This window comes from Poecilia reticulata, linkage group LG8 (genome assembly GCF_000633615.1).
Source record: "Poecilia reticulata strain Guanapo linkage group LG8, Guppy_female_1.0+MT, whole genome shotgun sequence".
NCBI lineage: Eukaryota > Metazoa > Chordata > Actinopteri > Cyprinodontiformes > Poeciliidae > Poecilia > Poecilia reticulata.
Window position 1 is genome coordinate 14,796,839 of NC_024338.1, and position 25,663 is coordinate 14,822,501.

General features: G+C 41.1%; 1 protein-coding gene across 2 annotated transcripts in view; it reads left to right on the forward strand.

Moving 5' to 3' along the window:
• Positions 1-24,551, forward strand: part of pde4a (phosphodiesterase 4A, cAMP-specific) — a 46,024-nt gene extending 21,473 nt beyond the window's left edge. Inside the window, exons 1-15 of one of the 2 annotated variants that reach the window (XM_008416000.2) lie at positions 6,461-7,221; positions 8,829-9,014; positions 10,260-10,296; positions 10,480-10,550; positions 11,266-11,315; positions 13,099-13,211; positions 17,882-17,975; positions 18,070-18,233; positions 18,452-18,550; positions 19,307-19,471; positions 19,565-19,664; positions 19,960-20,114; positions 20,219-20,341; positions 20,563-20,745; positions 20,970-24,551. In XM_008416000.2, coding sequence (XP_008414222.1) covers positions 7,025-7,221; positions 8,829-9,014; positions 10,260-10,296; positions 10,480-10,550; positions 11,266-11,315; positions 13,099-13,211; positions 17,882-17,975; positions 18,070-18,233; positions 18,452-18,550; positions 19,307-19,471; positions 19,565-19,664; positions 19,960-20,114; positions 20,219-20,341; positions 20,563-20,745; positions 20,970-21,473 — 2,241 coding nt within the window. In that variant the 5' untranslated portion in view covers positions 6,461-7,024 and the 3' untranslated portion in view covers positions 21,474-24,551. Of the gene's footprint in view, positions 1-6,460; positions 7,222-8,828; positions 9,015-10,259; positions 10,297-10,479; positions 10,551-11,265; positions 11,316-13,098; positions 13,212-17,881; positions 17,976-18,069; positions 18,234-18,451; positions 18,551-19,306; positions 19,472-19,564; positions 19,665-19,959; positions 20,115-20,218; positions 20,342-20,562; positions 20,746-20,969 lie in introns of those variants that run through there. The other variant, XM_008415999.2, reaches the window with a different exon arrangement.
• Positions 24,552-25,663: the final 1,112 nt, after the last annotated feature.

Below are 25,663 nucleotides of genomic sequence, written 5' to 3' on the forward strand. Positions count from 1 at the left end.
AGAGAAGTATTTGAAAAAGGGATGAAACTGAATCCGAACCCTCGAGATTCAAAGAGTTTCATGAACATTCGGAAAGCCGAGTGAAAAAATGTCCGGAGGCTCAATTTCTTGTTTGCAATGAGATTTTTCTGATTTCAATAACAAACCCCCACATTTTTTTTTGAAAGCTATAGTTTCAACTAGCCACATCCAGGACTGATAACTACCTGACCTTCTGAGTCAAGAAAATAGAACCTGTCTAACGACATGATGTAGGCTAAAAGATGTAAAACCCAAAGCATTAGGCAACGTTCTAAATCAAATTCAAGAGCAGAAGGAAGAATAATAATAATGGAAAGCCAAATTACACAGTGAGAAACACGATATACTTGAGTAGAAAACCTGGAAACAGAGGTGAACCTTCCCACGAGAAGTGTGCCAACCACAATTACTACAAGAGAACATCAACAACTCATCCAGGAGGTCAAAAAAACAAACAAAAAAAAATTACAGCAGTGCAAGCTTCAGATAACGCCACTTTTCATGATTCTACAACAAGAAAGAGACTCAACAAAACGGCATCTAAGGGAGAACTCCGACGGGAAAATCATTACTGAACAAACAGAACACAGAGTCTATTCTTGCATTTGCCAAAAAACATATTAATGAAGACTTTGGGGAAAATATTCTGTTGACTGACAAGACAAAAGTGGATTTTCGTGCTTTTTGTCCACCACGCTGTCTCATTCATGCAACCGTGTGCTGGGAAGAATTGCTAAAAGGATCTTAATGCAATAGCTTGATGAACTTAATGAGCATTCAGCAACAGGAGCAAAATAAGCCACAAGAGTCAAATTCATGGTTATTAAGAGAAGTTTTCTTTTATTTTTTGGCGCGAGAGATTTCTTGAAAGATGATAAAATATTAATAGATTCCAATAAATTCTGGAATTCTGTTGACCAACTTATCAAAGTCTCATTAGCAGTCTTCCCGGGGCTCCCTCTGACTGTTTACTTCCGCTCTTTTGTCCTGTGTTTTCCCTTTTCCCCCATGCATGTCAAAGGATTATTTCCTCCGCTCTCCATGTGGCTATAGTGGCCAGATGCCCCTCTCTTTACTCATGCAGAGAGGCGCCAGCATTCCCCTCAGAGCGCCTGCTCCTTGTGCATCCTACTGTAAATGTCGGCATTAAATTGTAAGCAGGCTCGAGTGTGACTGCGTCTCCTGTGTGTGCCCAAGAAGCACAAAGGGCAAGCTGAGGCAAGTGGACATGGTAAGCCCGATCTGGACGTGTCATTTGAGATGTGTCCGTTGCTGGAGTGCTGCCCTGAATTGTCCCCTGGCTGAGAGTGCTTCATAATAATTATTTWAAAAAAAAAAAAAGAAATGCTAATGTACTTTAAAGTCGTGAGGATGACTTGAGCTTGGCAACAGAGTACAGCCGTGATTATATGGTCAACCTATAAAAAGAGCGCACTTTCCCAATTTGCAAGTCCTCCCTCCTCTTCCCTTTCCCCCTGCCCTCACTGCCTCCCCCACAGTGGTAGCAATCAGCCAGGTGCTAAATGCCAGGGTGAGGCACCGCTCATGGGTGGGTGGGGGCTGAAATTGCACGTGGAAATAAGCATCTGTGCTTGCTTGGCAGTGTGGGAAGCGGGGGAAGGAAATAACTGTCATTCTCCACCGAGGCTATGGATTATGTGTGTATGTCCTGTGGGGAAAGACCACGGGATGGACTCAGGCAGGTTAATCATTAACTTAGTGAACTGAGAAGAATGAAGGCTGGCGAGGGGGACCAGAACTTATTCATTGCTTTTTTTTTTTCTTTTTTTTTTGTCTAAATGAATGAGGACTGCCTCGTCCCTTCAGAGGAACCTGATCATTAGCAGGGAACAGTGAGAGGCAGAGATAGAAGAGCTGACACCAGCCAGACGGTTGGGAATTAGCTGATCTGGCGGCCCTGCCCTCGCCAGGGCCTTCTCGGTGATGGTAGTTAATGAATAATCAATGGCAAGAGAGGGTCAGCGGAGGGGATGCATGTAAATCTCCTCTACACTCTCATATAGACTTAATAGTTTAATTAAACTAATCGCTGTATTGACTCAGGGCTCCAAAGCCCTTTGAAGCTTGCTGTATTAATGACATGAAATCAGGCTCCCTCTTTTGTTGCAGAAATGTGTGCTGAGAGGAGACTAAATGAGCCGCCGTTGCTGCTGCTACTGCACAGTCCCAATTTTCCCCGGCTTATTCTGCATACAAAAACTCTGTGTGAGAAAACGCACGGGGGTAATTTAATAATCACGCCAAATTCTAACCTGTACAGAAGGCACCCTCAGCCAAGATATAATGCGCCGCGATGTAACCGTGTCGGAGCACACGCGGCAAATGAACTTTACATTTTCCGAGTCAGTGGCTGCGTTTCTCAGTCATGCAAAAGAAGCCATATTATCCATTATCACAAAGCTGTCTCGGGCGTGCGTCAGAGATGCCTTTCAGGTAGCATGGCAACATGGGAGACGGCAGCTTTAATGTGTTCCTCTGCAACCAGACGGAGACAGTTTGTTATCTTCCTCAAGGAGTCAGTCTATTGGCACAAATCCCCAGTCCCTCTGAAACCTCTGATTAACATGCGATTGTCCACAGCGATACGCTCGCATGATGAAGCCAGCGAGTGGGGAGTGCATGTTCCTTGCAAAGGCATTCACCAACTTTTGCATGCTTGCTTTTGTAATAACGACAAACTATGACCCGTTTTGTTGAAATTGCATGTGATGAACAGACACATGAGCTAGTAGCTGAGAGGCAGAAGCAAAACGATAGATGGTTTTCAACATTTGTTTCCAAAAAAACAAAAAAAAGTTCTTGACAAGAGGAACAGTAATCAAAGAAACACCCAAGAGGCCCATGGCGACTCTGGAGAAGCTTAAAAGATCCACAGTTCAGGTGGAAGAATCTGTTAAATATGTTTTAATTTAGTGTTTTATAAAGTATATTTTAAAACAAAGCACATTTCACAAAAGTACTATTCAAACAAATTGTAAACAATGCAACAGATCACTGAATGCACTGTTTTAGAGATTAGGGGTTGCAACCAAAACTCCCTGTCTACCGTACAGCTGGAGTTACAAAGGACGACTTGGATCGAACCACAATGCTGCGCAATCCTGCAAAAAGCATGCAACATACACTCATTTTTTATATTTTATCATTTTTATATTCAGCAGCAAGCAGGAGATGCCTTCTCAGCACAACTTCCATTGATGATATGTGCATAAAATTGCTAGTACACTTGTTCTGGGGACAACTGACAGATAAGTAGTCTTTTATTATCTGGCGCTCATGCCTCTCTGAGCAACTGCCCATGTGGTCCATATCAGAAACCGCCACTGCAATTGGACAAAAACTTCAGTCTCCAGAATTTTGAAAAAAACAAACAAAAAAAAAAAACACCTACAGCGTAATCCCTGCAAAATGGGCTTCTTTATTAAATTCCTTCCTTTTTTCAGATTTATGTGCCACTTAGAGATTTGACAAAATGTTGAAAACCTCAAAAAAAGAGAAAGAAAAATTCTTCTGCAAAGCACTGTGTATGTGAGTTCATGCATTAAAGCTGAAGAGTTGTGGGTGCACCTATATGAGAAACAGTGAGGAGTGTTTTTGCTACAGTATTTCTGTGTGCGTGTGTGTGTGTGTGTGTGCGTGTGCATACAAGGGTGTGGATGAGTCACTTTCAGAGGTTTCATGAGTTAACATTGAGCGGGGACTCTGTATTTAGCAGCAGATAGAATAATTGTCTCTTCATCAGCTCTCCAGAGATTACAATAGTAACTGTCAAGTGAATCAGAATTCTTGACATTTTTTAGTCTGTCATTGGAAGACATTGTTCAATCAGACTTTGTGTAAGGCCCTTTTTGTGTGCGACTTTCCAAGACGAGCTCTATCATCAATCCCCAGTGTGTCATATAAGCAAACGGTAGTTACCCTCGCTAAGAGAAAAAAGACTCAAAAGAACGGGTAAACTCCTGAATGTGCAAGGCAGGAAGAGAGGAGGAACAGCTTGACAAGGCATCTTATGTTCACTGTTTCTTACTGTGCTCATGCTTTAAGATGCTTGCTGAGAGGTAGAATTCATGCAGCAAATTTTTTCTTTCTTTTTTGCTGGAGAAAGGCTGAAGAAAAGAGCGGAAAAACAGACACTTCTCACAAGACATCTCATTTGTGCTCTCGTGTGGTTTGTGCAGAGTATATGGAGATGTGAGCAGCTACAAAAAAATTATAATAATAATAACCAGAAAAGGCAAACATGGGCACACTTTAAAATGTCTAATCTGTATTCCAAACACAAAGCAAAGGGTTAGTGCTTCAACCAAAAACAAAATAAGACTGATGTTTGGATGGAGTTTTCCACCACGATGGACAGTAATTAGATGCCAAAAAGAGTTTAAATGGACTTTTCTATTGGACTTAAATCTGTTTGGAGCTCTACTAACCTCTAAACCTACATGAAGAGTTCTCATATTTCGAACAACTAATCTGTAACTTCACTTAATAAGGTTTAATTCTCAGAAAGTAACTACAGTCTGCTGAGTTGGAAATACTCCTCAGAAGCGTGAGTCATTTCTACAGTAAACTTAGCCATTATTTCTTATGCAACCTGCCTCTTTTATTTTTTTTGTTCTTAGAGGAAATTGCCTCATTCCCCAACATGTTGTTTCAAAATGTCATTCTACCAGCTTCTGGGGTTAATCAGGTTGCTGCAGAGATATTAATCGATGCCTGCTTTTATGAAAGCAATAAATTACATCTCAAGAGGCTGTGCAGAAAGTGAGCAGCCGGTAAAAAATCACATGTGCAGAGGTCGAGCAGCTGTAAACTTTTTTTCTTTTAGTACCATTGAAGCAAAATGTTTTGGGGTCTTTTAAGAATTTTTTAGGGGGAGTTGGTATACATGGCTCTGAAAAAGTATTTTCCGTTATCCTCACACCGAATTATTTCAAAACGTCTGAAATTGCTTTCATGTCAGCCCATGATTACTTTCTTAGAAACAAAAACTAATTTCAGATCATGATTTTATTTGATAAAGGAGAAAAAAATGATCCAAACTAACCAATCTCTATGTGAAAACCTTATTTCTCATGCCGTTATGCAATTACTGTGCTTTACGTGCTTATTAGTAAGTTTTTCTGAACCACAGCTGTAGGAATCAAGAAATCACTTAAACCTTAGAACCTGTCTGGCTAGAAACGCTTAAAAAATAATATGATCATACCAAAAATAAAAGACAAAAATAGTCAAAAACAAAGTTTCTGACATCTATCAGTCTAAAAGGGATAACACAGCTATTTCTGAGGCTGACGAGCAGGAACTTAAAAAAAAAATCATCTTGATGATCCACAGAGAAAAATATTTTGGTGAGAGGAAGGTAATGTGTTTTCAGAAGCTGTGTGCACTGTTACATTTAGCGTTAATGAAATACAGAATTTCTGAAGAAAAAAAAAATCCCGATGCTGGTAGTCAAAAATGAGAGCTGTGGTGACGTAACGGTCTGAGGCTGCTTTGCCATAACGGATGAAAACTTGAATTCTGCTCCCTTGAAGGAAAACGTTCGGCTTGTTTGTCATCGAGCCAACGCAAGTCAGCAGTTGAACGTCTGAGAAGCAAAAATAAACCTCAAATGAAGAGTTTGCTGTGACCTTGAACAGGTTGTTCTGGCTTGACAACCCGCCAGTGTTGCAAAATTAAGACAATTTTGCAAAGTGGATCGAATCAAAACTCCTCCACAGTAATGTCAAAGGCTCATTCTGTTTCTTTAAAGCAACAAACATTGAGTCGGTCCACCTAGCCTCAATGCTAGCCAGTAGCCTACAAAGGAACATTGCTTTTCCCCAAACATGAGCCATTTGAAAACTGCATGTATGTTGCATTCGTTCCAAACACTACACTAGTTCCAGCTTGAGAGTTTTAACCATTTATGGCTGCGATATAATTGGTACATTCCTTGTGGTGAATGCTATTTCCATGTCTAAACGCTGCAAATTGAGAACATTTAGGAGCCGGAGAGTCTGTTCTCATCTACAGGCCAAATGAAACGCCTTAGGTGAACAAGGCTGTTGATGTCAAAATACAAAAAATGTTTTGGGGACAAACCTTGCACGCTCTTTAGCGGGGCATGTAAACATTTACACAGGGGTATGAGTCAACCCCTTTTCCCCCCTGATTTCCCCCTCGCCTACCCCTCCTTTTAGGTTGTTTGTATATTCACTTCAAATCCTCGTTACACAGGCTTCGCATGCTTCTCTGTTCTAGCGCCTGTGGTCTGTTTCTCTCACTGATCAGCCTTCCTGTTGCTGCAGAGGAACTGTCAGCTGTGAGATAAGCATAGTCAGAGCACATGCTTTGCGATAGGGGCAGTGGGGGGAGGAGAGAAACTAAAACACAAGAGAGGGCAAAAAGGACTGGCTTGTTCAGAAAATGTACACATTATCTCAGGTTGTTTTTGGAGCGTTTGGGGAGTTTTGAGGAGGAAAACTCGCAGCAGACTGGATAATTCATGGGAAGAAGGTCCGGTTCCAGCATACAGGAGTGCTGGGAGTCAGTGAGTTGCTCTGGTGTGAAATGTCAAAATCTCCTCTCCTTGGGACCTTAAAACAACCTGCAACAGGAAAAGGATTAAATAACAAAAACAAAAACTGGGAGCAAAACTGTGGATGTGAGACGCAGAGATCCGAGTTTACTGGGCCTGAGGATCACAGAGAAGGGATATGCATGTTGATGAACTTTGCCTCCTCCGGTACGACACGCGTGGGAGAAAAAGACTGAGGGGAGGATAGACCCTTATTGTTGAATCCGGCTGTGGATTGAGGACGGTTTGCAGCACGTACAACTGGTGCTGCAGTCATGTCTGCCTGATGCGCGTGAGCTCAGTGAAGAAGTGGATGCGTGGGAGAGAGGCAGCCATACAGGGAGTGAGACAGCCCGTTGTAAGTGGAGGGTTGGGGGAGTTTTCTTTAGATGGTCAGCCCCGGCAGGGCCAGAGCCGGCAGAGATGAGTCAGAGGAAGCTGACGCGACAGCTGCGGTTGTGGGAGAGTCCCGAGGGTCCACCTCATGCCACCTCAGTCCTTACCTCACCTGTGTCGCCAGATGATCAATCACGCGGACATGCGGGGTCCGCTCTGTTTCGCCGCTTGAAACTGAACCGCAGCATTCAGGAGCGCAGACGCTCGTCTCATTGTATATGCAGGTACAGTTTTCACCAAGGCACTTATATTTAATGTGCCCCAGTTTTTTTTTTATTATTATTATTTTAAATGAAAGTAGGTACGCTGATCTTTGTGATCTTCTGCTTTAGTTTGGCTCGAAATGATGCAAACAGCAGTGCCATGTGAATATTTTAGATTTTATTTTTAATTCAGAAGGCCTAAGTCTGATTAAAAAAAATACTCTGGCTTCAGACAGAAACAAATAAAAGGGAGGATTAGCTTATGTAGCTTAGAGAGCGTCCCCCGGCAGACACTTTTGATGTGTTTTTCATTACAGGGGAAAAGTTGTTTAATGATAACTTGATCTGTTACCACGTTTATGGAGCCCTGTAGGGGGGAAGGAGTGGCTCCTAATTGGCCAATTTGCAAGTATGAATTCTAAAAATATCAGGCTCTGTTTTAGGAATCAAACCGAGAGGCGCACAAGGCCTTTTTTGCTTTAAAAGCTTCACACATTTAGGTGAAGTGAGTACATAAGTTTCACTCTTATAAAAGGAATGCTGCAGCGGCCCAGTAACACAACGAAGTATTCACCTTTATACACACAACATTCAGTCAAAAATAAAAGGGACTGTAACAGATGTTTTCGCTTATGTTGAATTCTACATGCAGGAAAAAAAAAAGTTATACATTTTGTCAGATAACCGATTTCAATCTATGCTGTGCTGCTCTGTGGACACAGAGTTTATTTCAGAGCTGCAAGATCCAATCTTTTCATTTCTGAAAAGAAAAATGGTGTGAGGGATTCTGCTGAGGCCTGGTTTCAGGGTAACAGAGACGTGTAATTGAAAAAGTGTGGAATTCCTCGGTCATTTGAGCTTTACTGTAACTGGGCACTGTTGCTATCTTTTTGCTCCCAAACAAAAAAAAAAAAAAAGAATGAACTGCCTTTGAAAGCTCTAAATGTTTTGTGTTCTCTGGAACTGATGTTTTTTCTCGTTTCAAACACCGAACTTCTATTAAAATTCGATGCAGAACCCTTTTTTGTGGAATAGCCATGGATAGAACGCTAGAATACGTCATCTAGAATGCATTCATGTGGATCCACTCATGCATACTCGGGATAAACAAACTGGCATTCCAGTCAGTGGAAGACAGAAGGCCAAAGGTCCACAGAGAACCTTGAATGTGTGCAAGTGGTCTCAATCGCTCATTTTATCTTCAGACCTTTGGGCTCTAAAACTGATCTCCACCCTCATCAAACTCCCAATCATTCACATTCTCCAAGAAACAGCTCCAGCTACAGAGAAATGGTAGTTTTTATTGCTCTGTTTGCTGACTAACGTGATTCCTGCTGAAAAATGACTTGTCAGTAAAGTGTAATTGTCAGAGCAGCCCTGTGGCAACCTGCCAATTCCACGTTAGTGCAGACTCGCAATGATATCTCAGGTCTCATCTCCTGCCTCTAATATTCCCTTTAAGAAGACGACAAACACTGCCGGCTGCAGCGTTGATGCATGGGCATTCAGGGTTCCCCAAACACTATTTACTAACACAGAGATAAGAAGTAGTAGCAAAACCACAATTTATTTATTTTTTTTACTTATATCAGATGTAAAACAAACTTTTCCTTCTTTTCTTCCCTCAGCTTCGATTCAGAAAATGGCCCGTCACCAGGCCGCAGTCCCATGGATTCGCAGGCGAGTCCTGGGTTGGTGCTTCACCCTTCTTTCCCCCAGAGCCAGCGGAGAGAGTCCTTCCTGTACCGCTCGGACTCGGACTATGACACATCTCCCAAAACCATGTCCCGCAACTCCTCCATCAACAGTGAGGGGTAAGGGCAAAACCGCTCCTGGGTGTATATGTACACACATACGGTAGTTTGAAATGATCTCATACAACGCAACAACTGTTGTAACTTTCCAAACATTAAATTAACCAGAACATTACAATTATTTTTGCTCCTTTTTTTTTCTGTCCAAAAACTAGCTCAAATTAAGGAGTGTTTCAAGCAGAGCTTATTGCCAAAGAGAAAAGCCTAAATTCAGTTTCTCTGCAAACTAGAAGTTTGTGTATGACAGCTAAAATAAAGTGAGTTTTAATACAGAAATGTTATATTATGAACTATATAATCATGGGAAAGATGCTGACTGGACAGTTGTCCCTCTCAAAGGAAACTTACCTGCAAATGGTCATTGCCAAAGAAAGATGTGTGGAAGGAAAATGTTTGGAAATAAAAGATACGATACCAGGATTTTGAAGCAAAGCTCCTTCAGGAAGAAAGCTTCACAAGGCTGTGGAAAACCAAATTCTGAATGAGGAGTGGAGAGGCACAGAATCCAAATGGTTAAAGGTGCAGTGGGAATTTTCCATATTCAATTTACGGAGCCATACCATGATGTCGGTCCATTATGTTTTATCAAATCCAACATCAGCACAGTCTACCAGGAAGTTTTAGAGCACCCCATGCATCCATTTGCTGACAAGAGATACTCTCCGATATCATTTTCCAGCAACACACAACCAGAAATGTCAACATCTGCTTCAATAGCCATGATATCGTTCTTCTTGATTGGCCAGCAATTTGGGCCTGACTTAAACCACACAGAGAATCTATACAGTTTTGTCAAGAAGAAGGCAAGAGACTCCTCACCCCAAAACCAAACATGCAGATGAGAGGACAGACACCATCAGTGCCACTTGGGCTTCCTTAATACTTCAGCAAAGCCACAGGCTGATCACGTCCGTGCTACGCTGCACTGATGCAATGGTTCACGCAAAAAGAGCCCAGACAAAATATTCATTGCACATACTTAACAGCTCATTGACACGCTTTTTAGTAGGCCCACACTTCATTTTGTGTAATGTTTCGATATATGACGTTCACTTTGTGTTGAATTAAACGTTAAATGAAAAAAATATGTATGTATGTATGTATGTGTATGTATATATATATATATATATGTATATGTGTATGTTTATTCTATAAGCTGTACCTATGCACAAACACTAACGCTGAGCCCCACAGCGACCCAAACTCACATTCATCTCATTCTCTACTCCCCTTTTTGTCTGCCAGGCACGCCGAAGACATGATTGTCACCCCTTTTGCTCAGGTATGTTTGCTTGTATTTGTTTATCATGCTTTTTACATAGTGCTCATTTTCTGCAGTATTGCAAAAGCAGGTGGAAAAACAGAACAGTGAACTTATCCCCCCCACCCCCCTTCTCAATTCTGCTTCTTCCCTCCCCTCTTCTCCTTCCTTCTTTCCCTCCTACGCTGTCCATCCATCCCCCAGGTGTTGGCCAGCCTACGAACTGTAAGAAGCAACTTCACCATCCTCGCCAATGTCACAACACCCACTAACAAGTCAGTATCATGCTGTCAGACACCCCTTCCCCACACTTGTGCTCATCACGACTGCCTGCTTATTGTGTAGTTGTGCATATGCAAATATCWCCATTTCCTTGCTCCCGTGTGGAAAACATTTTAACCGTCGCGATTAACTGGTTTATGAGTCTCAGACAATGCTCAGGGAAAATTTAATCGGCATCATTTGGCATTTTTCCAGCCAACTGACTGAGGGCTGAGTGCACGGAGCTTTATGCCTCAGATGTATGTCCCTGACTCTTTGCCCAGACGATGGAGACGGTCAATAATGCTAAAATTATTCTCCCTTGTAATGCAGTAGACAGAAGGAGCTCGAGCTGGCAGGCTTTTAGCACCACGTCAATATGATATATAAAGCAATGCAGCACAGAATCATCAGCATATMTAATTACACAGTGCTGCACGGTGAGAAGGCCTTTCAAAGAACGCGGTCGTAAAAGAATGAAAGTGAGAGTCAGGCTTTGTTTTTGGATGGATTTATTGCGCTTTAAAAATACACATTAAAGCTATGATGTAAGATATATATTTGTCATACATATCTTAAYATTAAAGATATCAATATATCTATCTAATATTGTCTGAACAAAGCCTTTTGTTGCCCGATACTGTAATGCTGATAGCAGTGTATTTTTGCGCCACAAGGGGGCAGCAGTGTTTTATTCATCCTCTCATATCATTATGTGTTCGTCCACAGGAGGTCACCAGTGACAAGCCAGCCCACTGTTCCCCAAGCTACTCTCTCTGGTATGCTGTCAGCTAATTAAAATTTATAGTCCAAGGAGTTTTCTTTTAATAACACACTAAGGCTCCGCACTCCAAAAGATATAAAAAAAAAAGTCATACAAACTCTGTCTGCCATCACTGAGAACACAATGTGTGTTATACTCAAACTGAGGGGTAATGTTTCATATACTTTTATTTATACATTTTTWAAATCTTTTTGTCTGTGTCARACTGAATTAATTTAAACTAAAATCCWTAGTCTGAGTGTTTTACATTGTAGCTAAAACAAGGGGCTGGAGAAATATAAATAAAAATAAATACATTTTTTAAAACGTGTAGTCCTTTCTTGTAATAAATGATGGCAAAACTTTAATAAACAGTTAAAAGACATGAGTTTAAAAGCCTGACAATACACAGGAAAAGGCTGTTTTTCAGTATTTTTGTTGTCATCCATTTGCTTTTCTTCTTTGAAAATGGGTTTTTACAGTGTGCTAAATTGTATTACATTGAAAGTRCATTCTAAAACCATGCAAATGGCTACCAAAATAATTATATACCGTAAAACTTTCACCTTTAAGTGTTACCTCGTGTATACTCGCCATTTAAATTTTTTTCTTTTGTATTATTGATTTATTTAAGCTGTATTGTTTCCCCAAAGGAGAATTCAAAAGCAGTTCGTCATAAAAAGGCAAACATGATAATAGACACACTACATCCATACTACTATATACTATAAAGCCTAAGAAACATAAGAGAAGAATTTTTCAAAAGTTTTAAAAAGTTAAAATAGAAAACAAAATTTAGCTTAAAATCATGTCACAATGAATTAATTAGTCAATTAATTCATCTYTCCATGTAAATGTGTGTACATGTTTACTAAGATCTAATGACGTAAGGTGATGTATACACCTAGATTAAGACGAGGAATGAAATAGCCTTATTGCTGTCCAGACAAAGGACCTCCTGAAACATGTGGGGTGTCTCAGCGCTCGGAGAGAARCCGGCTGCTGCRACCTCTCCTCTGACGCTCCACGAGGTCATGGAGAGTGTTTCAATAATTGTTCTAAATTACCTTCAATTTGTTCATTATCCCTCCCTGTACCTGAGACCTTGCAGGCTCTGGCCCTTTTAACCAGTGTGTCCTTCCAATTTTAGAGGAGCTTTGCACAGTTGTGAGTAATTGTTTGACCACCTGTCTTGGCAGAATTAGTTGATTTTATTCAAGAACAGGTCGGCTGGCACAGACATTTAAACATGGATATCAACAGGGTTGAATTTGGAGCTTTTTCAGAATCTTACTGTTAGTTTACTTYATTTCAAAACCAGCACTGATGTGTGTTTGGGATYATTTTCATGTTGGGACATCCAATGTTGTCCATGTTTCAGTTACCTCACTKTGGAACCAACTTTTTGGYACAATATACACATTTTCAATACGGCTGGGTGCTTTGGTGCTTGAAGTTAATCTSCTTTATTTATTCCAAAGCTCCCTTTTGTGTTACATTTTGATCTTATGTTTTTGAGATTGTCTTAGTCTGAACTTAAGATGCAGAATTTGGAGACGTTCCTGCTGCTACATAATTCCTCCCAGTTCACCCAGTGCACCAGTTCACCTGGTGGACCAGTTCACCTGGTGGTGAACTGGTGCACTGTAAGGATTAACTATAACTATTAACTATAACTGTAACTATAAGGATTAAACAAACAAAAAAATTCAAACCATCAGTTTTGCTATTATTTCCATGCTTTTCTCCATATGTTGATTTAAGTGATTTCTTAGAGTCTTTGTGCCTTTCTCTCTCAGAGGAGACTTACCAGCAGATGGCTCGGGAGACTCTGGAGGAGCTGGACTGGTGTCTGGACCAGCTGGAGACCATTCAGACCCACCGCTCAGTCAGTGAGATGGCTTCCAACAAGGTACTGACACACAAACAGACCCACCAACAATTGCTTGGTAAGATGTAATAACTAGTGACAGTTTTACATATGGTCMAAATGGGGTGTTACCCATTCGTGTAAAAAGGGGGGACACACAAGCATCACCTTAAAAATATCCTATCCGACATACCTGGGATATGTCGGATAGGTAACAACATATATATGGACTTAATCTCCAAATGCTTATGACATAACACTTTTGCAAACACTGCTTAGAAATAAATTTTCTCCCCAGTTAAAAAAAAGATTATGCAGGAATGAAACAACATGTAGAGCCAAAGGAATCTCAATCCTTCCTGAGTTTATTTTCAGTCCTGCAATGACTTATCAATAAATTATACATTTTATTTATGGTTTGCGATATTATACATTCGTTGTATAAAAAGCACGACATGCAAATRTGTTGCACCAGATATCAGAGGGTTGCTTTTTGAATTTGCACGCTCACACGAATGTGAGGATTTAGAGCAGCTTCTTAAGGATGCATGCAGTTGTATTTCCAGGGGCACAGGGACATAGAGGGAGAGAGAGAGGGAAATGATGTGACGGTCTGTGGGTGAGGAGGACATGAGAAGGAGGGGGAAAAGTGGTCCTGATGCTGATGTCTCCGCTGTAACCTTGGTTGCTATCTAACGGCAGCAGGGTCTGCCCTTCCCTTTTACTCATTGGCTTCCCGCTCTGACCACAAGACATGTGGTTTAGGCAGGAACCAATGACAGAGAGGTAATTCTCCTTTAACGCTGCTCTCTCTTAAAGAGACAGTGTCAGAAACTGTGCTTTCCCCCCCCCCAGAAATTGTCCTCATCTTCTGTCATCATTAATAAATAAAAGATTGTATTTATCATCTTCAGTCCGGCTTGCAATGAAAGAGCCTTAGACGAAAAAGAACAGACGGGCGTAACTTCTATGATTTGCCCGCGGATGTACAATAGAGGTACATACCTCTGGGGACACAGTCTTTGTGGAAACATTTCAGTGATACTGCAGAAGGGAGCAGTACAAATCCTCAACGCCATGCCAACATGGAGGTGCACACATGAACGTTGGCTCTCTGTCTCTCACTCTTACTCACACCCTCGCTCACACACATATTTGACAGACGTACATGCTGTCGTGTCGCACATGCGCACTCAGCCTCCAACTGGGAGGCAGCTGCAGAAACACACACACACACGCATACACGCATGCACGCGCCTGCAGCCACTGCCTGATTAGCTTGCGAGTGCTGTCTACAGCATCCAGGGAAATGGCGAAAGAGGCAGAGAGCACTAGAGGACGAATGGCAGCCTAAAGCAGCAGGATTAGACCTCTGGCATTTTGGGGCAGCTGAGGCATGGACTGACTCGGAGCAGAGGACTGGGTTGCGCTGCTGTCGGGAGGCGAGCCGATTGCCCGTGCACAGGCAGTGTACAGTTGAGGTTTGGAGAGAGGCGACTCAGACGGGCTGTTGCACCGGTAGTACTGGGCCGGGCCTTTGGATCTGTACCGTTTGGGAGGGGCAGGCGACGGGAGGAAAAGGAGAYTGTTTTTCCAGACCACTGTTTTGGTGGGATTCTTCCACGGGATCGTATGCTTAGAGGCCTGCCTGCTCGCGTCCCTCTCTGTTTCTTCCAGTCTGTCTCTGTCTCATTCACTGTGTTCTTGTTTTCCTCTTGCCATMATCTGCATCCCTCTCCTTCCCGATGCTCCACTTGCCATCCAAGTTCCCTTCACCGCTGCTGTTCAAGATCACAAACGTCACTCTCCCTGTTTTCCTCACCTCTGCCATCTAACTCTTTTTATTACTGTTTGTYGAGAGAACCAGCTCTTGCGGTGTTGCTTTTTGTTTACATCCTTCTCAAATAAACACATCTTCTCCATCAACTCCTCTCTGTGTCCTTCAGACGGTCTCACATTCCCCTCTCTTTCGCTCCATCCTTACTCATTCAGCACTCATCTACCTTTTATCCTGCGGTGACTGTAGATTTGGGTCAGCCTGCTCAGGAAATGGGATAAGATGTAGTCTCCACTGCAGCCAGATCCAGGGGGGGCTCCTGCTCTGCCCATCAGGGGGATCCTCATCTCTGGAGCACACTGAGGCTGGAGCCTGACTCAGGACTGACTGGGTGCCCTGCTTTGGAGAACTGGATGTAGACAAGGAAAATCTGCACAGGCGSCCCCTACCCTCCACCCCTTCCCCATTCCCCATTTTGGGGCAGACGCCACTCTGGAGTGTCCCGGTTTGACTGGCTGTGGCCTCTCCCCACGGACCCTGACAACGCCCTCATGCAACTGGGGCACCCGCAGTGCCCCTGGCCCAATTCACTACCACACCTCATACCTGTGTCATAGGCCCAAACCCCCTGGTTCTCTCAACATGGGTGTGGTAGAGGCCATAGACCCGGCACCATCTCAGTGCCCCTCACCTGTACCGGGGGGCTACAGGCTGTCCCGTTCCTCCAGCTACAGTCCTCTGCAGGGGAGGTCAGGGGCAGAGCTGGACCTCGGTGCAGCTGATGGAGGTGTGAGGGAGGGAAGTGGGACAACGGCTGAACGCAGGACGCCATTGGTGGACCTGTTCTGCGAGACCTGCTCAAGGCCCTGGCTCATCGGTTGGTGGGACCAGGTAGGCTAATGCTAAACGAGCCAGAGTGTAAACAAAGTCTGGGAGTTTCAGTTTGGGTGGAGGCTGTTGGCACCTAATGCTCTACTGTTATGTACTGAACTAACTTTATTCTAGCATGTTTGCTTGACTCAACAGTGCAATTTGCAGTTTTATGTAACAAGAAAGTAAAACAACAAACATGGGTTTCTTAACACTTCATTCATTTGGGGAACTTTCAAAGACCTGGTAGTGACACTGTAAAAACCGTAAACATATTTGTATGTTCCTGTACATAATACATTACTTGAATCCACAGAGGATGAGGTGGAAGATCTTTTTTCATTGTTTCTGCACAAGTGGTGTAAAAATGTAATCCCGTTTGTCTTTGTACCTYTACACCACGTTTAAGGCTCCTTCTGCTAAGAGAAGAAATAAACAATTTAAAAATTAAGCTTGTACGTTATGATATATACTTATTTCAGCTTTATCACAAATGTGCAAATTCTATTCGAAACATCTCCTTCTTGCATCCATCTCACTCTCTCCTGGTTGTGTGTGGTTGCTGTCAACACAAATGTGAAAGAGGTTTTTTCTCAAAAACTATCACATTTCTTGTCTGAAGTTTTTTTTTTCAAACAAATGTAACAAGTTATTCGCTTTGATCAAGTCATATTTTGATCTGGTGTAGTATCCCGTCCTAGTGCTGCTCACAGAATCTCTTTGGCCTTTTACTGTGTCAGTGAATTAGCTTAAAAGGATTCCCTTTTACTACTTTGTGTTTTATTTGAATTACGGTTAACTGGTCTTAGCTCAGAGCCCCACTCTGCACACGTTGTGACTGTAAGAGAGGGTAACCCTTCACATATACAGGTGTACATGTGCGTCTGCCCACAGTTATATCTGAACACTATTTGCATGTTTGCCTCATTAGTCAGTGTCAGAGGAAGTGTTATTTGTCCTGGCACTTGGACTGGCACGGTAGAAGTGTCGACTGGCAGTGGTGACTCAGCATTACAGCATTAGGAAAGGAAAGAACGGGGAGACTGAAAGGGTAGGTGGTGGGTGGGGAGGCTTGGGCTGAGCCTGTTGCCTAAGTGTGCCACTGGGCAACAGCTTTCCAAGTAACTGAGGTCTGATTCTGCCTCACTGCTAGCAGGGCTTGTTGTTATACTACCTATTTGCTTGTGATGAGCTGCAGACTGTATTGAACATGTGAGGAAGTGTGAAGAAAAWAAAAAGCGCTGAAACATGAAAGATGTTTTCAAAATGCCAACAAGGCAAAGATGAACTTGAGAGACAGGGGGACACATTTAAAGGTTGGAGAGCAAGAACAGAGCTTTAGTTTTCTTAGAAGGTAGGCAGGAATGCAAATGGACAGCAGGGAGATCTGGATAGAAGGAGACGAAGAGGAGAGAGCGTTGACCTTGGTAAAGGTCAGAGACACCTGCCGACTCCCTCAGATTGTCACCCAAACAGCCACCGCTCTCACATCAAGCTGAAGGACTGACTGTGAGGAGGCAGTTGCTAAGGCAACTGCTCTGGTTGCCATGGAGATTGTTATGTGTGAAAGATCAGTCAGTAGGAYGCAGACTGAGGGGTCTGTCCGAATCAAATCATGCCCTCTCAAGACTCGCTTTATCCGGAGCCGTTACACCTCTCGTTGGGCGAATTGTGTTTGTGTCCAGAAATAAAGCATTATGTAAAAYCGGGAAGAACGTTCAGGAAGAGGTTTGCTTCTCTGCGTGTGCTCACATTTGTGTCTGGGACCTGCAGACTGTGTCTGACACTGCAGATGCACAGAGAACAATATGTGTAAAAATGGCACATAACTGCAACACATCACTCAAGCTGGTGTGTTGAACAGCCTGTTCTCAACTGAGAGACAGGAGGATGGATGATTCATAATGGATTTTCTTGCCTCATAATACATCAGTGTGATAATTTTACTTGTATTGGAGCATTTCTACGGGCGTATCTCTGCAGATTCAATCTAAAACGTGTGCAGCCATCTTCATCACCAGAAACTCGTGTTTGTACTAAATCTATAAACTTATTCTCCCCTCAGTTCAAGAGGATGTTGAACAGGGAGCTGTCCCATTTGTCAGAGATGAGTCGCTCAGGGAACCAAGTGTCAGAATACATCTCCACCACCTTTTTAGGTACAACAAACACGACATTTGCTTGTTATTAAACTTAATAAAGCCGGGGTTGTCAGATGAAACTTTGTCTTGTGATGTGTTTTTATTTTTTCAGATAAGCAAAACGAAGTGGAAATCCCATCTCCGACTCTGAGGGAAAGAGAGAAGCCCATGTGTCACATCAGCGGTGTGAAAAAGCTCACGCACAGTTCCAGCCTTTCCAACTCCACCTTGCCTCGGTTTGGCGTGAAGACGGAGCACGAGGAAGCTTTAGCCAGGGTAAAAGAACTGACAGGCAACACAAGAAATCAGACCTGCTGGAGATAGCACAAAAGCCGAAATCAGTTTCTAAGCAAACAAATCTCTCATCATATTTACAGAAATACCATGCTATCCAGCAGTTATGATTGATTCTATTAAACACATAGCATTTTTGTTATTGATTAACACAGAATTGATGTCTGTGTGATTGTTAAAGCTGTCTGTTGTACCGTCAGGAACTGGACGACTTGAACAAGTGGGGCCTTAATATCTTTCGTGTGGCAGAGTTCTCCAATAATCGACCCCTAAGCTGCATCATGTTTGCCATCTTCCAGGTGAGAAGAAAATGGCAAACAAACCTAAACAATGTCACCAAAATTAATATATATTTTTTATTTTTATGTTAAACTGAGCTTCACTTTTGTTTGTTTTGTGGCTTTATTTTGCTTATTCTTACTGTTGGGTCAGGTGCCTAAGTCAAAGGCAACATAAATAAATAAACTGCTATGAGAAAACTATTTTTGTTTGCGGACTTGGGAACCAACACTGCCTTGATAAAGTATTCATGCCATTTGAACATTTTCAGATTTCACATTGTACTTCATTGTCTATATATATGATAAACCAGAATAGAATGGAATGGAATTGAATTGAATTGAATGGAATAGTCCTTATTAAATTTCAGTATCAGCAGCAGAATATTAGCAAATGTTAGCACAATTATGCACCATAAAAAGTGCAGTGCAAAGACACAAAATTTTACCAAGTATTTTTTGTCTAGTTTCTAGTGCAACTATTTTAATACACTTAAAATAAGTCTTAACTAACTTACAAATAACTGAACTTGATATTAATGAAAAAGTAATTGCACTGTTGGCAGACTTTTTCACCCATAACATGGGAAAAATTGCTTGAGTTAAAAAAAATCACCTAGTGGAACTAATCACCAAGAGAAGTCATGCTTGCAGTTTGCCACAAGCCATATGGGAGACCCAGTAAACATATGAAGGGAGTTTATCTGGACAGATAAGACCAAAACTTAACTTTGTCATATTTTCCCATGCCCCCTATTGTCTCTCTCTCTGCTGCAGGAAAGAGATCTGTTAAAAACTTTTCGGATCCCTGTGGATACTTTCGTCACTTACGTGATGACCCTGGAGGACCACTATCATGCCAATGTCGCCTACCACAACAGCCTTCATGCTGCTGATGTCACCCAGTCCACCCATGTACTGCTATCCACACCAGCTCTAGATGTGAGGATCACAGTTAGAACATCAATCCTAGAGAACACACACACATGCCACTTGACTGAAGTGACCGCTGTTCCTCTTATTTCTCCCTGACAGGCTGTATTCACAGACCTGGAGATATTGGCAGCTTTATTTGCTGCTGCCATTCATGATGTAGACCATCCAGGAGTGTCCAACCAATTCCTCATAAACACAAGTGAGTCAGAATGAGAGCAATAAAGAGAAATATATATCAAGTATATTAAAAAAAATATATTTCACATTCATAATTTATTTTCCAGGCGATTTTATTACTATTAAACCATAAACTAAGCAACCAAAGCTCTGCACTTACTGTGGCTTTTGTTGTTATTTCACTTATTGGAAGCTGTTTCATTAATATTAATAATACCTTAATTCTCTGAATTCTAGAATAAATAGTAGTATTTATTATATCATTTTTGAAACTGTTGAACCAACACGTTCATTCACTATATTTGTTGCCTCCTCAGACTCAGAACTGGCCCTGATGTACAACGATGAGTCCGTTTTGGAGAACCACCACCTGGCTGTGGGGTTTAAGCTGCTCCATGAGGAGAACTGTGACATCTTCCAGAACCTCACCAAAAGGCAAAGACAGAGCCTGAGGAAACTTGTGATTGATATGGTAGGTATCTGATAAACTACCGCAAAGAAAACTCTTTTCAGTTGTCATATTAGTCTTTAGCATTTTTCCCACACACTTCCAAAATACATACCGTTTGTTACCAGGTTTTGGCTACAGACATGTCCAAACACATGAGTTTGCTGGCAGACCTTAAGACGATGGTGGAAACCAAGAAAGTGACAAGTTCTGGAGTTCTGATGCTCGACCACTACACCGACAGAATACAGGTACTTTTTTATGTTAATGTGTGTTTTATGCATCTGGCTTTCAGTATTGCTGTGAAGGATCAAGTGGATTGGTTCATCTTCCCATTGTCAGTGAAGATAAGCTTTTGAAAATTGTGTGGAAGTGAGCAGCTGCCACACAAAGTAATTGTAATCATATAATATAAAAACACAGAGATGTCAATCTGCAGACTGAGTGATATGTGTGTGCAACTTTTACACAGGTACTGAGGAACATGGTGCACTGTGCAGACCTGAGCAATCCCACGAAGCCTCTGCATGTGTATCGGCAATGGACGGAGAGAATCATGGAGGAGTTCTTCAGGCAGGGAGACAAGGAAAGGGAGCGAGGCATGGAGATCAGTCCCATGTGCGACAAACACACCGCATCTGTGGAAAAAAGTCAGGTAAATGATTAGCAGTGGAGCACACTTGTCTGGATGGCGAACAGCTGGATTGCTGTTAATGCTGCAGGTGGGATGATAACCACAGAGCAGAGGCTGATCTATTAGCTCTGATCGCAGCAGTCGCCCGCCTACATTTTTAATGCCAATTTGCCGGGAGAAAGGTTGCGCTTGCTTGAGTCGAGTCAGTGTTATATTGTTTTTTTTTTCTTTTCTCCTGGATGTAGGTGGGCTTCATTGACTACATTGTTCACCCGCTATGGGAGACGTGGGGAGACCTTGTGCATCCCGACGCCCAGGAGATCTTGGACACCCTCGAGGACAACAGGGACTGGTACCAGAGCACTATTCCGCAAAGCCCATCGCCGCCTCCTGTGTGTCAGGAAAAGGAGCTAAACAAATGCATTGACAAGTTCCAGTTTGAGCTCACCCTGGAAGAGAGCTCTCAGAATGAGCAGGGACACGGGGACGACAAAACCACACCAAACCACGTGGCAGAAGACTGCAGTGACATAGACAAGGACGATGACAATGAGGACAAGGAAGATCTGATGTCAGAGGAGAAGAATGAGGACATAATAGAGGAAGAGGACGAAGTGGCAATGGAGGAAGAGGAAGGAGAGGAAGAGCTGAAACCTCAGTTAGGTGAGGAGCCACAAAAGGAAAGACTTTACGACACAAGTCCTGTAGAAGAAGAGGAAGATTCTTCTTCGCAAGCTGAAGATACATGAGGTCTGCTCCTGTATCTCCCTCCTATCTTGCACACGTTATGTTGTTGATTCTTTAAATGGCCAAACAAAGAACAAATATGACTGCAATGACAATACAGACCTTTAAGTATATTTTTCAAAAAGGGAATACATTCAAAATCGCTCAAAGAGAAGCTAATTACACAGCAACTGTAGATTTGGAGTGATAACAAGTTCTAGGACTAATTTCACTAGGAACTTAAGACTAATGTGAATCTAGAAGGCCATTATTGATGGGCAAAGGAAGACAGTGTAGCACTCTGGAGACTGGAATGCACATGAATAAACACACATGAAATCACACAAAAGCATCCACAAAAAGAAACACAATCAAATAAGTCGTGTAGAGTACAACAATGCAATGTGCATACATGCATGCAGCAAGCCATGCAGTATCATTGCATTTCATATGTGCACCTATTGATTAAAAAAAAAGACAAAGAGACTTACACAGGCACCTACATACACTTGACTGTATGTTTGTATGTGTGCATTTACACGAGGGACATTGATCAGTGATGAACTTCTTTGGAAAAAGCCATTCCTTATTGGTTTATTAACTCGTGTCTAAGTCAGTATTAGTAATTCATGTCTGTTAGAATCTCAATAGAAACTGCTCTCTTCAGAGAAGTTTCGGTGACTTTTTTTTTCCATTTCTGTCGGAAATAAAGCTTAAAAAAAAAAAGTCCGCAGAGTTGGAGAAAGAGAAGAGCGTAACGTGGAAGCGAAGAAAAGGAAGATGCTGCGTTGAAGGGGGCCCAGAGAGGCCCCGTATCCTTTTTCCCTTTACAAGGAGAGTGCTACTGGTGTAAGATGGCTCTGTGCCTTTGTGAAACATCAGCTTCCTGACTGAGGCTGTGGTGAAGCAATGCATTGTGGAACAGGAGAGTCTGATTTTTGGAATCATTTTTGATTGTCTCTTGTTCAAGATCTGTCTTTACTGTTCATGGTGTTGTGGTGTGTGACTCACACGTACAAGTTTCTGTGGTGACATGTTTTCAGCTGTAAGTCTTCCTTTAGTTGCTCTTCGGGTGTTATGACAACTCAGAACTTTAGATGCAGAGCAATCACTAACATCACCACTACCACCACTGGACTCTTTCAAGTCATATATTTATTTCCTATTAGACTGATTTTATTATTATTATTATTTTCTAAACTTTCAAAGAATAAGCCATGTGATGCTTTGAAGCATATACGTTTTGCCTATTTTATATTTGAGATTTTGCTGAATATGTCATAAAGGGAGAGAAAGTTTCATCAGCAGAACAAAAGTTCATTTGCTGTCTTCATTCTTTTGTTTGTTTTTTTTGTCGTCTCATACATAGCGATTCTCACCAAAGTAACGAAAGACAAGCTTCAGTGGGTGAGCTGAAATGAAGGAAATCAGGGAGGCAGAATGTCAGGGAAAAGGTCTGGCAGTCCCGAATCATCCTTTCTATGTTTGATGGTTTTTTGCCTTAACGTCAGATGCAGGATACATACCTATAAGTATGTAGATTTAAAGACATAATACAGATATCCTAGTATATTTATATCACATCTGTATACTTATTTCTGTGCTGGTGTGAAACAATGTATTTTGCATTTTGGATGGGGAAGTGGGAAACACTGCTGCCAGTTTTTGTCGTGGCTGTGCTTGGATCAACTAAAAGAATGTGCTGTTTTTTTTGTTTTTTTTTTAAACAAAAAATAAGATTGCATCCTATAGCTTCCGGGAGACATTTGAGATGAGATTACGAGATTATGAGTGAGACAGTAAGAGTGAAATACCGCAAGACGTTAAAAGATGTCGTCGCTTATGTTGTCGTCCGCTCACTGGCATCTTCGCATCAAGTGTCCAGGATCCGATCGGAACAGCCAAACAGTGCCAGGTTGTTTGAACGTTTGTTTTCTCACAGGGTAAATTAAACATTAAGTTAAAGGTAAGGGCGAGTTTCTGCAGGTCAGTAACTGAGCTCATGTGAAGTTGCCACAGATTGGTGCAACAGAAGCCTGTGTATTTGGTTGAGCTGTGAGGCTACCATGCAGGCTTTTCATGTAGTGAAAATGGGAATTCAGGATTACTATCACAGTTACTTAAATATAAAAAAATATATATTATCCCATATGCACTGGCCTTTTACTTTAAACATATTCCTTTGTTTTTGTGGCTTCTTGTTCTGTCATAAGCTATAAAAACAGTAATATTTAATTGCCATACAAACACGATACTGTAGCAATTGTTTCTTATTAAGGAAATTATTCAATTAATTGATTGCTGCCATTCTTTTTAAATGATGAAAAGAAAACATGGGAAAGTGTTTTTTTTTAACAGCTTGTGTACAGTTTATTTTTATATCATTCAGGTGGATGGTCTGGAAAATGAATCACATGCTGATGATATATAGCTATAATCATTACCACTCTTGTATATAATGTAATAATGTACTGTAAAATAAAATTTTATCCGAATTATAATGATTGACAAATAACCACCGAGACACCACAAGCCACCTCGTCACCTTGTCATTCTCGAACAGTATATTTCCTCACATGTGGGTAACATTTTGTCATAACTTTTAATAGTGCACACTTATTGTTCAAATCAAATAAATTTGTACCAGCACTTTATTTCATCAGGTTTCAAGGTCAAACAGTCGGGTTCAGGTAGTGTGCAGTCTGTGTATCCATCTGGGCAAAAATCCCAAACCCACAACATCCAGCGGTTGAGATATACTGTAAAATAAATTAGACRTCCCCTTGAAAGAGTCTATGAGATTATTATTATTACTATTATTATTATTGTTTTTTTTTACTGAAAGTCACAATATGTGTCCTTATTTGACTTGGTCATTTCCAGCACTTACACTCCCTTTGTTTCTTAGTAACTTTAAGCACTATCTAGCCTGATAGCCTAAATGTCCGTCCCATGGTGGCCTATTTATCTGGTTCCCATTGGTGTTGCTGTCAGGTAATGTTATCACAGACTGACTCCCTTTGAGAGAAATCCTCTGGGCTTTAATTCACTTGTTTGTCATTAGTAACAGAGCTTGTTTAAAGGGAGATACGAAAAAAAAATACATGAAATGATTGTAATATTTGTAAATGAACTTGCTGTAATGTGTAAAATGTGTCCAAGTTATTTTTTATTATATTATTTTTATGAAAGTTTTTTTCCTCCTGACAGAGCCGAGGTGTCATTTTTGTGAATAAATGCATTTAATAAGCGACATCTATATATATAAAATAGTACAATAGTATATCAGTATATTTTTCTTTTATTTCACTGTTCGGTACTGTAAAGTGTGTTAAAATACAAATAAAGCAAGATTTTTATATTGAAACAAATATAGTACTCACATTCTCCTTTGACGTCAATTAACGTATTCTTTAACTCCCTTACATTGTTATGCATGATGGGCCTGTTACTGGTATCAAGAAGTACCGGTAACAGGTCAATGTCAAGGTGTTAGAAAGTTGGTTTCGAAACTGATTAAATATTATAAAAAATAACATGACATAAAAGGCCTTCAGAGTTCTGTACAACCAAATAAGAAAATACTTATTTCTAGGAGCTATTTTTTGTAGGCCTTAAAAATATGAATATGATCTCAACATTGGTGCATTTCACAATGCAATATGCTTTTAGATTTACATCATCTTTCAGACTGACTGCTTTAAATGTTTATGTAGAAGTTTAATTATATACAAGGACAGCAAGTCCCTAGAGATGATCTACATCTATTGGCAGAAGTACAATTGTTTATTACTAGGAGAAGGAAAATTTAAAGGAATAGATTAGAATATACTTCCCCAGGGCAAAATTGCTTATTTGTTGAGAAGCTAGTCCCATCCAGTGTTAAATATTAGTATATAAAAATATACCACTTAGTCATATAACATTTGTGTGACATTGTGAGTAATTAAATATACCCATGACTAGAACATAAATTAAATAAATAAAATGAAATAAAAACAAGGATGTACATGAAAGTATAAAACTAAATCTATAAATGAATTCAGAGAGGAAACTTAAGCTCAAAACCATTCAGAAAATGTAGCCTATATTTAAAATTGCTTTAAAGTTTTCATTTAAAATTGATATATTTGGCTTCTCAGCTTTAAACTTTCATGTAAGTGTGTTAAAAACAGTAAAAAAAAAAAAAAAAGCTGAGCTGGCATGAGATGGC